Source organism: Trachypithecus francoisi, unplaced genomic scaffold (genome assembly GCF_009764315.1).
Source record: "Trachypithecus francoisi isolate TF-2019V2 unplaced genomic scaffold, Tfra_2.0 Lachesis_group4, whole genome shotgun sequence".
Taxonomy (NCBI): Eukaryota; Metazoa; Chordata; class Mammalia; order Primates; family Cercopithecidae; genus Trachypithecus; species Trachypithecus francoisi.
The window spans coordinates 24718914-24734198 of record NW_022681469.1 but is presented as its reverse complement, the minus strand read 5'-3'; the positions used below and the strand labels follow the sequence as shown (position 1 = coordinate 24734198).

Here is a 15285-nt window from a genome sequence, read left to right as displayed (position 1 = left end):
TACTAGCTTTTAAATCAGCCTCTTGTGGGTTTGGATAAACATGAATCAGTCCCCTGAGCCTGACCAGCTCTGAGTCACTGAGAACAGTGTGTTTCTCAATCTGAGGTTGCCACTAACTAGCGGGGCTTGAACAAGACTTTGCCTCAACAGTCAGTGAGAATCCATCTCTGTATCTTTTCTTATTCTACAACTATCAGGAACACTGGCTATTGGGTGCAGTTGCCATTTGGTAAATTAATAGACCAGATAATGTGTGCATAGAAAAATAGACTTTGATTTTAACGGGTATAATGAAATTTTATTTATTTGGACTAATGAGGTCAGGCTTGGCTGATTTAATGAAAAGTGTGAATTACTGAATTTGTAAAAATGTGATAGCTCTCAGTTACATTTCATAACTGAAACTGAGCCATCTAGTTATTGACTAATAGAATTCCATCTTTAAAAGGTAGGTAGACAGATTTGTAATTAATGTATCAAATCACTAGCCTCAAGGTCCCTTTCATTTTTTGGCATGTTTAGTATTTTGAAAAACAATGTGTTTTCTAAAGCCAATCACTTTATCTTATCTAGACAATTTGCTGAGGAAGTTACTTTTTCCACTTGTAGGTTTAAGAATAAGCTTGCACATAAAGTAACATTGTAGAGGCCAGACATTATTCAAGTGAGTATCTAAAAAGTTCTAATGGCCATGGTCCTTATTAATACACATTTAATGATGTCTCAAGTGGGACAAGAAGGAGAGCCGATGTTCTTCCTGAGTCTCAGGGCTGTGAACAAGGTGCCAAGGAGTTGGGGCCAGATGTTTACAGGTTCAGTGCACGAGAGTGGGGACAACCATAATTACCTTAAAACGAGTGTCAGTGTGTCTGGAGTTGGTTCCTGCAGGTGGGTTTGCGGTCTCGCTGACTTCAAGAGTAGAGCTGTGGTGAGTATTACAGCCCTTAAAGATGGTACGGACCCAAAGAGTGAGGGGTAGCAAGGTTTATTGTGATGAGCGAAAGGACAAAGTGTCCACAGCATGGAAGTGGACCCCAGTGGGTTGCCGCTGCTGGTGGGGGTGGCCAGCTTTTATTCCCTTATTTGTCCCCTCCCATGTTCCCTTTCTGTCCTATCAGAGTGCCCTTTTTTCAATCCTCCCTGCGATTGGCTACTTTTAGAATCCTGCCAATTGGTGCGTTTTACAGAGCACTTATTGGTGCATTTTACAAACCTCTTGTAAGACAGGAAAGTTCCTGATTGGTGTGTTTTACAGTCCTCTTGTAAGACAGGAAAGTTCCCCGAGTCCCCACTTGACCCAGGAAGTCCAGCTGGCCTCACCTCTCATCAGTACTCCCCAGGAAGGGACCCAGAGCCCCAGCAGAGTCACAGTCGTGTGCCCGGCTGGTGCTTCACCTCATTGCTCCTGCTCTGAGCTGGGTCACTCTGATTTTAAGTTCTATAATTTAGATATATGTGTATAAACACATTACTCATATAAATGGGACCTCTAGAAATAAACAATAGTTTTAGTACAATGAATTTTTAAAAAAATAATTGAACTGTCAAAAGGAAGAAATTGAAATAAAAAATATTTACGATTCTGTGAAAGACAGCTTTGAGCAATTAGAAAACTGGACTGGAAATATGAAGCCTTGGTTTTCTATTCTAAATCTAACCAATAACCATTAACCTGATTGGAGAAATAATTTTGAGCTCCAATTTCTTAAAATAAAAACCTATATATAATGTCATGGTGCACTATTAGAATCTGGCTGTCCAGAGCTGAGGTTTTTCCCAATTGGATTAGGCATCACTACAAACAGAAATCTTATGACCAACACCATTGTTTTTCTTAAAGTGGTAATCCTGTATCAATGCAAACTGAAAATTATTCCCAGATATCTGAAGTAGTAATACATAGCTTTATCTTTTGTAATTTTACATTGCTAATTTGTAACTAAGAATACAAGCTGAATTTCTACTCTTAACAATGAGAATGGAACAGAGTGATAAAAGGAAGTGCAAGGTTTATCAGTTCTGAGTACAGCATCTTTCAGCCTGGACCCAGAAATATAAACTTTCACCAATGGATGGATTAATTGAATTTTCACTTAATGCATGTATAAAATAGTAACTTTAGGTACACAGTGATCATAAACCCTTGAAATCTTCAGATATCCCCTTAATTTAAAATATATATTGACCGGGCCCTGTGGCTCACGCCTGTAATCCAGCACTTTGGGAGGCCGAGGCGGGCAGATCACGAGGTCAGGAGGTTGAGACCATCCTGGCCAACAAGGAGAAACCTAGTCTCTACTAAAAATACAAAAATTAGCTGGGCGTGGTGGTGTGTGCCTGTAATCCCAGCTACTAGGGAGGCTGAGGCAGGAGAATTGCTTGAACCAGGGAGTCAGAAGTTGCAATGAGCTGATATCGCAGCACTGCACTTCAGCCTGGCAACAGAGTGAGACTCTATCTCAAAAAAAAAAAAAAAAAAAAAAAAAAAAATATATATATATATATATACACACACACACACCCCCCCACACACACACACACATCTTATTTTCCCTATTGTAATGTGAATAACATTTATTTCTAATACCCAAAAACTTAAAAAGCACAAATAAATAAAATAGTTACTATAAAATAAGGAAAAAACTATATTCACAACTCAGTATTAAGGGATGTCTTTCTTTCCATTTGTCTCTAAACAACCTACTTCTGGGATAGTGCTTCCAGTAAAGCTTTTAGAAAGCTGGACCAACTATCACCCTGAGTTCTTGCTATATAGATCATAAAATAAAATTATATTTGCAAATCATTATTCTGACTAATGGTAGAAAGAAATGATGATGGTTATGATGAGTCAAACAGATGAGAACTGAGCAGTTGACTAGTCCATAAAGTTTCCCTTTATCTTTAATAAAAGGCCTGGTATGATTTGCCAAGTTATGTCAATTGTTAAATTACAAAAGTGGGGAACACATCCTTGTATGTCTGATTACAGTAAACCAAGAGAGATTAAGGAGCAAAAGAAGCTTTAGCATAGGATTTCACTGTTCTGATATTTTTCCACCTTTTTAAATTAATTTTATATTTTGGTAAAAAGCATACCATAACATAAAATTTTATGTTTTAAAATTTAACCATTTAAGTGTACAATTCAGTGGTACTAATTACATTCTCAGTGTTGTATAACCATCACCAATACCTGTTTCCAAAATTTGTCATTACCCCAAACAGAAACTCTATACCCATTAAACTGTTACTCCCCTCAACTCCTGGTAACCTCGAATCTCCTTTCTTTTCTCTATGAGTTTGCCTAGTCTTGATATTTTCACAGTTTTATTTTTCAATTTAACCCTGTTTCTTGTCTAAGCTAGTATTTCAGTTTATAGCTGTTATAAACTAGGGTGTTCCAAATGATGAACAGGACATCCCCTCAGAAACCACACTGAGGGAAGCCTTTCTTTGCTCCCACCTGTCCCACCCTCTCCCTAGAGAACACCAGTTTGATGGGATGCAAAGGGTGCGTGTCCAGACTAGGGGCTCAGTGAGAACCCAGCAGTGCAAGCTCATCCTGCATCAGTGGAGGGGATCGGGGGCTGGGAGCCTGGTTTACCTCTGGGGAATGGATCACTCTGGGGTCACCTCAGAGGTCTGATTTGGGTTGGAGTCTCTGAGTATCAGATCTCCCCCAAAGTGAGCTGAAACTAGCTTCTTCAAGGTTGTTCCAGACTGGTGTACCACCTCTGACTGCTCCACATTTCAGAGCTCTGTCCTTAGGACTGGGGTAAGACGGTATCTGGGCCCCCAGAATCCATCTAGTGAACAAGTGTTCACTGAATTGAGTGCCTGCTGGATGATGGCATCTGTGAGATTGTCCCTGAGATCAGTCATTCTGAGAACTTGGTGTCATGGTGAATGGAGGAGGACCCCCTCTCTGCAACACCAGCATTGCTAGTGGCCTCCTAGAGCCATTTTTGAAGGCAAGGTAGATGTGGAAGTCCAAGGGGAGGCCTGGGGATGTGAGTAGGGGGATAGCAACCTGGATGGGGGTCCTCAGGAACAGCTGCTCTGAGCCATGGTGCCTTGTGATTCTGTCAGGCTGATTCTTTCCTTCCTTCTTGCATTCATCACCCATTTGCTCAGTTCCTGCCCCTTTGCCAGGTATTGGTGAACAGACAACACTTCACAGAGCTCACGGCTTATATAAAAGGGCTGCCGCTAAACAAGGAAACAAACCAATGAGACTTCATCTGGCTTGGATGCGCATCCTCTAGTTTCTACCATCAAAAGCAGCACTGATACTCTAAGTTGGTATAAATTTAAAATCTCATTCACTTGGAAAATGTCTCACCACCCACAAACCTGGATGTAAATTTTGTTTCTATGAATGAGAACCAGACATAAACCTCTTATGTTTATTCATTGAAGTTTATGTTTTCAGTTGACTAAAATTGTTCTAAGTTCCACAAAATAAGAGAATTATAGACACTTAGTATCTCCAAGGAGAAGGGAAGGTTAAGTTCTCCTGTATGTGTAATTTCATTCCTTTCAAGGGCCTATGTGCATCTAACAGGGGAACAGATGTTTTTCTTATTAATTTCTAAGCAGTTAGTTAACTTCTGTTTATAGTCAACTTCTTTTTATATTAAAGCAGGAGCTCCCTCTAGCAAGAAGACTCTCTCTGGGGTACCAGCACACCTGGTTCCATCTCCCAGGCGCTTGGCAAAACTGCAAGCAGATGGCCAGATGACAGAGCATCTCTCTGGAATGCAAATTCATGCCAAGAACCTAGAAAATCAGAGCCTAACTCCTGCCCAGAACCAACCACTGGCTCAGGATGGAGAAACCCATCAAAAAGAGCTTTCTCTTAACAGCCATCTCAATCCTGAGCTCCCTCAACACCTCAGTTCATCGGCACTGGGTCTTCCTCAGCAGGCCCAGGACCTATTCCTAAACCCGACGGAAGAGGATGTCCAACAATCACATCTTCCTCTAAAACAAATAACCACTGAGACAGATGTCCCTGAGGTGAAAGCCAGTGAGGTGGGGCAGTCTCCCATCACCCCTACCCTGGCGCCTCCTGCACACCCTTCCCCTCCCCGGTCCCGCAGCCCTCAGCCAGGCCAGGATGAGGAGTCAGGGGAGGCCCAGGTAACCCCCAGTGGCCCTCCTCTGTCTGAACCTCCACAGGCACCTGGCCCCACTCCCCTCAGCCCTCAGAGAATTCAGGATGAGGAAATTGAGTCAGACGAACATCCACCCAGCAGTTCCCACCATGATCCTCCAAAAGATTCTTCCCACCCTGATGTGGTGCAGAAACTTGCTGGAGATTCTCAGCAAGCTCTGAAGGAGGAAACCTCCAAACCGGAAGCCATCAGGGTCACTACCCCTCCCCCAGAACTGCCACATCCCCAAGACTTAGCAACAGATACCAAGCAGCCCCAGGCCAGGGAAGCCCCAGCGACCTTGCTTTCTAGAATCCGGCTGGCTCCCACTCGGCTGCCCCAGCCTCAGGTGCTGGCTCCCCTCCAGAGCAGGAGGCCCACACCCAAACTCCTATGGCCCAGCAGGGAAGAGGCTTTAGGAACAACCTCCGATCAAACCATGACTCCCTGTCCCAGGCCTCCACCAACCCGGGAAGCAGACACCAGTAAACTTCCTCCCATCAGCCCTCTGCACTCAAAACCACCGCCAAATCTGAACCCCCAGGCAGCCCACAGTCCTCAGCAAGTCCAGGAAGAGAAGGTCAGTGAGGTGAAACTCCCTCTTATCAGTCCTCCCAGCCAGGAGCAAGCAGCACCGCGTATCCTCAGTCCCGCCCTGGAGGAGGCGGCTCAGAAAGTGAGGCTCCCTCGCATTCCTGCTCCTCTCCCAGAGCCAGGGCTGCCCCAGAACTCGAGGACTCAGCCCCATGCAAGGCCTGCAAAGGAAAGGAAAGCTCCCCAAGCAGGCGGCTCCTCCAGGAGGAGGATTCCAGACATGCAGGCCTCACCCCACAACCAGGGGCCACTTCAGCAGACAGGGGTTAGGAAAAAAAAACTCCCCATCCAGAAAGGGAAGGCTGGAGGACTGGCACCTCTGGAAGAGGCACCGCCTGGGAGCCACCAGCCAGCCTTGCAGCTAGAACCCCTCCGTCAGCCAGCTCCCGCCAGGGTGCCCGACCATCCCAACCCCAGCCCTTCTCTAGTTTCTTGTCTAAGCTAGTATTTCAGTGTGTAACTGTTACAAACTAGGGAGATCTGAGCAACCAGAGAAGCAAATTCCATACACCAGAAATTCCTGAGCCCCCCCATGCCCAGCCATCACCTAGAGACCCCCGATGACAAGAAGATAAAAAACAACATAATCTCAGAAAAAGGGCCCATACCGACCTCCCCACAAATGACCTGGCTCGGAATGTAGATGTGTCCAAACAAGGGCCATCTTGGAAGAGAGAGATTTTTGGAGGATTATGTCAAGAAAATAAAACTCCCGTCAACGGCGATCGGCCAGCTCAGAAGAGCCAGCCCTCACCTGGGAGACCCCTCCAGAGGGAAAGGGCCCCTGCGGAGTCGCTACAGGATAGCTTGGCTCCTGTGGAGCATCCAGGGAGAAAGGGACAGGTTCATTGAAAGGGCAGGTCTCAGAGGAGAGACATTGCTTCGCAACCCCCAGAGCAGGACAGTGAGCCCCCAACCCAGCAGCCTGACAAAGACAACCAGCCCATCAGGGATAGGTCAGGCCAGAGAGAGCTCTGTCCAAAGGCACAATGCACTTGATTCCAAGCAGCAAACCAAAGAAGCAAACCTGCAAACATGGGGCAGTGCCACAGGACCAGGTGTCTGCTGTGGAGCAGGGCAGCTGGAAGGAAAGACTGAACGCCAGGGGCAGTCATCGCACCAAGGTTTAAGCCATCTCTGGAGCCACCAGCTCATTAAGGTCTGGGAACCCTAAGGCAGTACTGTGAGAGAACGACCAGCTATGGCTGGGTGCTGTGAGTCTCCACACTGGCTTCCTCCTGAACCCATGGTCAGCATAGGTGGAGGGGCTGTTCAGTGCTGTCCAAACCTTGGATTCCTAGAAGGCAGCCAATCTGCACTCCTGTGCCTCTTCTGCTGTTGCCGTCACGCCTGGAAGAGCAGCTGTCCCAGAGGGATGCGGCTTGATCAGCTGCTGCCACCAAATTCGGCTGTTCTGGAAGGCTGGTGCCAACAAGTAGCCTTTGTGTCCAAACACGAATCCAACCTGAGTTCCAACTCTGACTGAAGCAGGGCCATATTGCCATTAAGTTTTGTTCTCTTCATAAGGAAAATTCGCTTCTAGACTTCTAGAAAATCCTCTTATCCCTCTTGCATTATTGAGGAGTTCCAAAGCAAAAAGAACTCTTGAGGCAGGAAGACTTTGCTGTTTCTGGAGATTCCAAATCTACAGTTAACTTGCGGGAATCTTCTGTAGGGAAGAGGACATATTTTGCATGCGTGATGCTGTGATCAAATGCTTCAGATTTGTCTTGGCAATATGTTGCCTGAAACTTATTTTGCTTGAAATGTATTTCAAAATGAATACCTTCCTTCTATCTCTGAGTAGAAATCTCATGTAAATTAGCCCATGTCTTTATTATGCCAAACCATCTGGTTGAATCAATTAAAAGAATTAATGGGGAGAACATTTAAGTGAATCAGTTGCTCATTTATTCATATCATCAGGATTCTTTCGCTGGCAAATGATAGAAGTCCACTCTAAGCCAGCTTGTGTGACTCTATTAGAAGGGAGTAGAAGATTTCATATGACCAAACTATGGGAAGGGCAGGGCTACAGCAGGTCTCAGAAAGACTGGGGGCCAGTTGTGGAACATAACCAGGACTCTAGTCATCTCCTGGACTCTGGTCTAGGACTCTCACCACTTCTCATCTCTGTTTCTTTCTCCATGTTGGCTTTGTTCTTTGGACTACAAATGGCTCTTTCAGTTTCTGCACATGTCAGGGAACAAGGCCACCAGCAGCTCTCAAGCCCACATCTGATTTTACCTCTGGAAGCTCCCACTACTGTAAAGGGATTAATTTGAATGAATGTTCATTAATCCTAATCCAAAGAAAGTCTTGTTGGCCTAACTTGGTTTAGGCACTCATTCTCAAACCAATCTACTCTAGCAGGGACCAGGGTTACCTTTAGACATACCTATTGAACCAACTCCTATGTATGGACACTATACTCCACCCAAAAAGAGGATAATTGTGACCAATACAGACAACCCAAGATATGACTCTTAAAAAGCTACAAGATATCTATTGACAATTTACTGTGTACACAGCAGCATGCTAAACTGTGTTTGGTATCTCATGTTTAAAAATATAACTGATGATTAAATGCCTTTGTAAATGTATGTTATCTTACACAAAAGAGAGGTGTCTGAGAAACTATGAATTTCAAATGTTATTTCAAGGGCAGTAAAAGAAATTGATATTTTAGAAATCCAGGATATAGAAATCCTCTGGCAAAATGAAAAGTATATATAATGCCAGTAATTACCCTCTGATTTATCTGATTTGTTCATGAAAAAAATAATACAGTAACTGTAGAAAACATATCATTTATTTCATTCATTTATTTATTTTTACTAAAAGTGTGTTTATTTTTACTAAAAGCTCATTCATCCAACAAGCATTTATTGAGCACACCCTATGTGCCAGACAGTGATGGTTGCTAGATAAGGTGAGGTGATGAGGATACTTCAAGAAGCTTTGTCTTTTATCAAGGGAAAGAGATAAGAGGGTTCATTATATTAATAATGCCATGTGATTAGGGCAACTGAAGGCCCCACAGTGTGCTAGGCTATATTTTGCATCGTACAGACAGGAAAATCTATTTGTTAACTTTTCCAGACTGTCATAAGAATACCAAGGAAGGACAATTTGGTATTGGGATACAAACCAATATTTGTATTGGTTTGTATTGGGCCTGGGATACAAACATTGGCCTGGGATACAAACATTGGATCAGGAAACACTTCGAAGAGAAGGTCAGCCTTCAGCTTAGTCTTTGTGGTTGCAGAATTAGTCAGCAGACTGATGGGGAGAGGAAGTTTTCTTAGCAGAAGGAACCATGCATGCCTAAGCAGAGGCACGCGCAGGCATAGCATCTTCTAAGGACCCGAATGCCAGGAGAGGTGTAGGTCTATATAGATCCAAAGTCCCTTTTGTGCTACACCAAAGAGCTTGGAAACTTGATCTTTAACAATGGGAGCCACTGAATTTGTATCTGAGAGGCATCTGTCTGGAGGGCGTATAGAGGATGAATTTGAGGAGGGCAATACAGGAAGCAGGAGGAGTGGCAGGGAAGTTATTGCTGTAGTCTAGAAAAGAAGTTAGGCCTGAAACAAGGCTGTGGGGCAGGAATTGTCAAATTAGGTAAATATTTAGCTTGGATGTCGGGGAGGGCAGATTGTGCAAGAAAGGAAGAAAATTAAGATAATTACTCATTTTCTATGAGGTAGGTATGCGGCACTTTAGAGTTGTCCATGTCTCATTTAGGTGAAGAATTTCCAAATTTAAAATTACTTTTAGAAATGTATAATTTTCCTCTTTGGGCGCCTGTTTCTGAGGCTCCTGAAGGCATTTGTGGTTGCATTTCCATTAGGGTACAAAAGGGAAGTGATAAGCCAAATTTTTGTTATCACTTCTTTGTGTTTCTGTTATTGTTTTGGTAGTATACATTCCTAATGTCTTAGACTCAATGGAACTGGACAACATTTTGTTTGTGGTTGGAGGAAAGGAGTGGAAAAGAGTATCAACAAGAGGTCTTTAGTGCTATTATTGATTTTCTTGGTATAAGGGAAACCTCTGATTTTTACACATAGAATAACAATATTTAAAATTTGCCATTTTCCATCTATATTTACAAAGTTCCTGTCATTCCCATTTGATATGTTGCTCAGTAAGATGATCTTTATAGGAACAAAAAAACATTGTGGCTTATAGTTACTGCGTTAGTAATACCATCTTTAACTCCTTTAAAGAAGACCGGCACCTAATATTCAAATCAATGGAGTTAATAGTGCCTCTTGGCATGAAAGCCTTCCTCAAATATTTAAAGAGCTAAATCAGTTATTTCCAAAACCTCAAAAGATAATTGAACAAAGGGCATGATTGGCAAATTCACAGAAGAGGAAATAAAAATGTCCAATAGATATGTCAAAACGTATTTAACCTCATTATTAGTTAAAACAGGATAGACTTTTTTTTTTGTACTGAATTGGCAGATGAAAAACAGCTTAATGTCTACTGTTGGCGAGGCTGTGGGTAAAGGCACTTTCTATGTCTCAGGAGAGAAAGTAAATTGGCACAATTTTTCTGGGACACGTTTTACAATTTTCTGTCAAAGCCTTAACATTTTGTATAGCTTCAGTCTAGTAATTCGAATCTGACGATTATCATAAGGAAATCGCTTATGTGCAAGGATGTTCATATCAATGTTTTTTTATGATAAAATCTAGAAATAATCTAGCTATCTAAGGGATTTTAGAAATAAGTTATGGTATAACTATATGCTAGAATGTTATGCTGTCATTATAATCATGTCGTAGAAGAATATTTAATTGGAGGAAACTATTTATTGCATAGTAAGTAGAAAGCAGGTTAAGGAGGTAGAGCCAGTATGGCTCTAGTTATTAGCTCTGGATTATGGATTCTGCATAATTTTTATTTTCCCATCTATGCTTTTTAGTATTTTTTTAAATTTCTACCATGACCTATGTTTATTCAGAAGAAGTTATATAGAATTAAATTTAAACACACACACACACACTTTGAAGAGCTGTCATGCGAAAGCAATAGCCTTACATTCTGTTTTGATTTGACATCATGAACTTTCTAAGAGTTAGAGGTGATTTGCAGAGGAACAGACTGACTTGCTCCAGAAGTTAGATGCTCTGTTATGGGAATCTTACAGAAGGTCTTCATATGTTGGGTGATTAGTTGGACTGGCTAAAATGTAAGGTTCATTTTATGATCTAAGATCCTCTTACTGCAACTGACTCCATTTGTTTGTTATGAGGAATCCCGTTTTATTAAATGTAATGCTTAGTACTAGAAAATTACATGTACTTAGTACTCCTTAGATATGTGGCTTTCAAAGTTTTATTGACCAAGATCCATAATTAGAAGTATACATGTTACAATATCGTGACCCAGTAAACACATACATACCTGGCAAAAAAAAAAAAAAATGTGTCATAAAACACCCTTACTATGGTGATAGATGACTGACATTTTCTATGGTGCTGAATTTCAATTTTTAATATTCTGGTCGTGGCCTCCTAAATTGATTTCACAATTTTGTTTGCAACCTGCAGTTTGGAAAACACCGCACTGAGTGCCCTAGAGCTTTGCTTTTATGTTGTCCTTACTTGGAGGCCTGTTACCAGACTGCCCCCCTGCTCTGGTTGCCTTCAAGTGAGGTTGGATGGGTTGACATCATTTATACTGAATTCTGCTCTGGGACAAGGCTCTGGTGTATTGGCAGTTATGTTCTTTTTCAGTGTTGGGGCTCAGGATAAGATACATCCAAAATTCATATGCATACATTTTATATGGAGCTTTTTTTAAAAAAAAAAAAAAAAAAAGGCACTTCAGAACAATCTTGATCAGCTTACTTCCTTGCCTTTTGCTCCATGACAAGTCTGAAAATCATCTTATTACCATAAAAGATCCACCTATTTCCACTTCAGATAATTGCACTATTTATATAGTATGTAGCACAGTGTGTCTGTAAATGAATTTAATTGCGTAGTCCAATTTGAAAGACATAATTCTAGAAATCACTTTTCTGTATTGACCAGGCATTCAGAGAAGAGGATAAGAACGGCCTAACCATTTCTGTGTTGATGACAGATAAATGGTGTTACAAGATCAAACCTCTAATCTTAAAACTGATTATGAGCGTGCAGTCATGACTTGCAAAAGCTGAAGACCTTTTAGTACAGATTGTAACCTTAGAAATTCATGATTGCAGATAACACTAAAATTCAAAATAATCCTTGAAAATTCCAGTTGCGTTACAATCTAGCCATGTGACCTTGGGCAAGTTTCAGAGTTCTCATGTATAAAATGGAGGTAGTAATAGTACCTACCTCAGTATTTTTAGGTGGATTAAATGAGTTAGTATACTGAAAACCACCCAGAACAATATCTAGCACACAGTAAGTGCTTCTATGAGTAGTGTTTGTTCATATTCACATGAAAGCAGCAAAAATGTTTGCATTTCCCGTTCATTGAAAGATGACGACACTGTTCAAGCTGGGTGGAAATATTTGGTAAATGAGATGGTCTTTGTGAAAATTAGTTTTTAAAAATGTGACAACCTTGATTTAATTAAGGAACTTAAAATTAGAGTAATATTGGAAAGAAATTGTAGTTGAGCAAAATATTACGAAGACCAAGAGGTTTGTCAATGGGCATTCCTAGGGAGCATTGTAGTTTGGAGAAATGGGTAGGGAAACCTCAGGTCTGAGATTATTATGAGTTTCCATGTGATACACACATAAAAGGCCTGTAGTAACACCTGGCACATAGTACATGCTCAATAAATGCTATCTATTATTTTTACTATGATTTCATTATTGATAAAATCAAGATCATTTGTATTCTGGGTTTCAGATTGGTTAGATAGTGAATGCTGTCAAGTCACTGGTCCAGATAGTAGATATTTTATTTTCTCTTTGAGACTCAGTTGAGACAAAGACTAGCTTCTACAATTACCAGATCTATACCCCCTTGGTGTCCTAGGATAAAAATAGAAAAGCAAAGTGAAGAAAGAGAATGTTTTTGCTGGAGAAAGTGACCAATGAAGTAACATCTTTGAAAAAGATGTTATTCTTGAAGGATAAGCCCTTAGCAATCAAAGATCATGCTTAGGGCATGGGATTGGGTGGAAATCCCATCAGAAATACAGTTATTTGAACATGTTAGTAGAAGGAAAGGAAGTCTTTAGTGTGTATTGAAGCTTCCTGATGATGTATATCCTGTTTTCTGTCAATCATTGCTACCCTTTTCCTCTTTTCTTTCCCAAATTCTTCTATATTAATGCAGATCGTATATAGCAAGTTTCCACTCTTGAAATTTACCTGTTCTATGTGTTTTATCTTCTTTAAAGTGTCAGCTAACTACTTCATTATATATTCATCCATTTTTTTTTTTTTTGAATTCTGGGCCTTATCGCTCTATGTTTTAACTGGAACATTCTTGATGCAAGGCCCAAATATTGACCCATTAGTTCACCTCCACTGAAGACATTACAATGTATGAAGTTTACTAGAAAAGAACATTTTTGTGCTTTATTTGCTCTTATGAATGTAAATGTGTATATTTTCCTTTTTCTTGATATAGAAATTGTTTTTGTTTAAATAACTAATTATTTCTTTGATTAGACACTCAAGAATATAGCACTTCACTGTAAGCATAGTTTAATAAATGTATTCACTTTACCATATATAACATGACTATTTACAACATTATTACTGTATTTCCTTGGACTTATGTTAGTTTTCTACTGTAAAAGTTTATTTTGCTATGGAAAATTATCATGGATACTATGCAAAATTATTATTTTTCTAGTTGATATTATTCTTTTCTTAGAAGCACAGATAGACAAGACTTTGAAGATGTAATTCTGTCCTAGAAAAATAGCTTCTTTTGCCACCTTTAGTTTTGTGATAGCACTTCCTAATAAACTAACTTTCATCTTAATTTTCCACTACAAATTATCTATCATATTAAAAATATTTAAAATTCGATAGCAGATTATTGTGTTTTCTTTTAAGGTCTTTTTTGTGACTACATATTTCAGTATCAAGACTTAAAGAGATTTTAACTTTACAGATATTTACATCATATGTATATATGCATTTAATCATTGTAGGTATGAATTATTCTTGTTAGTTTTTCCTAAAAAAAAAAAAAAAACCTTGCTATATGGTTTTGTTGTTGTTGTTGTTGTTTTTAGATGGAGTCCAGCCTGGAGGACTCCCAGGCTGGAGTCTAGAGTGCGGTGGCACGATCTCAGCTCACTGCAACCTCCGCCTCCCGGGTTCAAGTGATTCTCCTGCCTCAGCCTCCCGAGTACCTGGGATTACAGGCACATGCCACCATGTTCAGCTAATTTTTATAGTTTTAGTAGAGACGGGGTTTCACCATGTTGGCCAGGCTGGTCTCAAACTCCTGACCTCAAGTGATCCGCCTGCCTCAGCCTCCCAAAGTGCTGGGATTACAAAGCCCCATTTGAGTGGGGGGGAAAAAATGTAAGTGATTCTGAAGTCATCTGTGCATCTGAGGACTTTTTTTTTTTTTTTTAAATTAAAGCCTGTTCCCAAGTCATCCATTTCTAAGTGCTTTCAAAGAGAGATCAGTTCTAGCGTTGATACATTTTTTTTTTTTGCAAGGTTTTATTTAAATGTCAAAAGCTCAAAAGCTCATATTGAAAAGTAATCAGTCATATTTTTGGACAGGAGAATGACTAAATTGCCTTGCTAAATAAGAAATCTTATTAATGTAGAAACACTTGTCATTAAAATAGAGATTTTGTTTTTCAAAATATTTATAATCTGACCCCCAAATGGTAAGTTCATCACTAATTATTGACCTGGCTACATGCCTGTGATACCAGATCATCAACATCTTCTATTTTTAACTTCCTTTAATGCAGTAAATGGCCCTATTTAGTCTGTTTGATGATATAATGTTAAATATATGTACAAATCTTTTATTCTTAGGTACATGGCCTCTACTGCTTTTGGTGTTTAGTTTGGATTTTATGCTTATTCTTTTAAAATGTTTTATACAAATGTTATTTTAATTTGTTTGACTTCAAAAGAGTATGTCTAACATAAAAGATCTAAGCCGTTTAGAACTAATTTGAAATGTGGTTCCAGTTGTTTCAGATACTTCATTTATATTTTCCTGCATTTGTAATGATACTAATCCATAAAATAACTTTAAAAATCTGCCTTGGATCATTAAATTCATTTATGCTTCATTGCAGGTATTTAAATAAATTTAGCATATATACTGAACAACTTGGTTCTTTTTGTGGACTGTAAAGTAGTTTATATGTATTTAAAATGTTGCCTCAAGGTTGACTTTAATTTAGATAGCTTGAATAAAATCACATTAAGAAAATTTGTCGCATGGTGTTCTAACATTGGGAATTATGGTTTTTCCTTAAATTGGGAAGTAAGCTCTTTTGTCCACTGATGTATTAAGACATTAGACAATATATTAAGAAGTGTATGAAACTCTTTATTATAGGAGTTCAAGTCCT

General features: G+C 40.1%; 1 protein-coding gene across 3 annotated transcripts in view; it reads left to right on the top strand.

Moving 5' to 3' along the window:
• Positions 1 to 15285, top strand: part of LRGUK (leucine rich repeats and guanylate kinase domain containing) — a 126531-nt gene that overhangs the window by 77561 nt on the left and 33685 nt on the right. Inside the window, exon 16 of one of the 3 annotated variants that reach the window (XM_033193335.1) lies at positions 4649 to 8556. The exons of 1 other annotated variant lie outside the window; for it this stretch is intronic. In XM_033193335.1, the coding sequence (XP_033049226.1) occupies positions 4649 to 6198 (1550 nt within the window). In that variant the 3' untranslated portion in view covers positions 6199 to 8556. Of the gene's footprint in view, positions 1 to 4645; positions 8557 to 15285 lie in introns of those variants that run through there. One more of the 3 variants, XM_033193334.1, reaches the window with a different exon arrangement.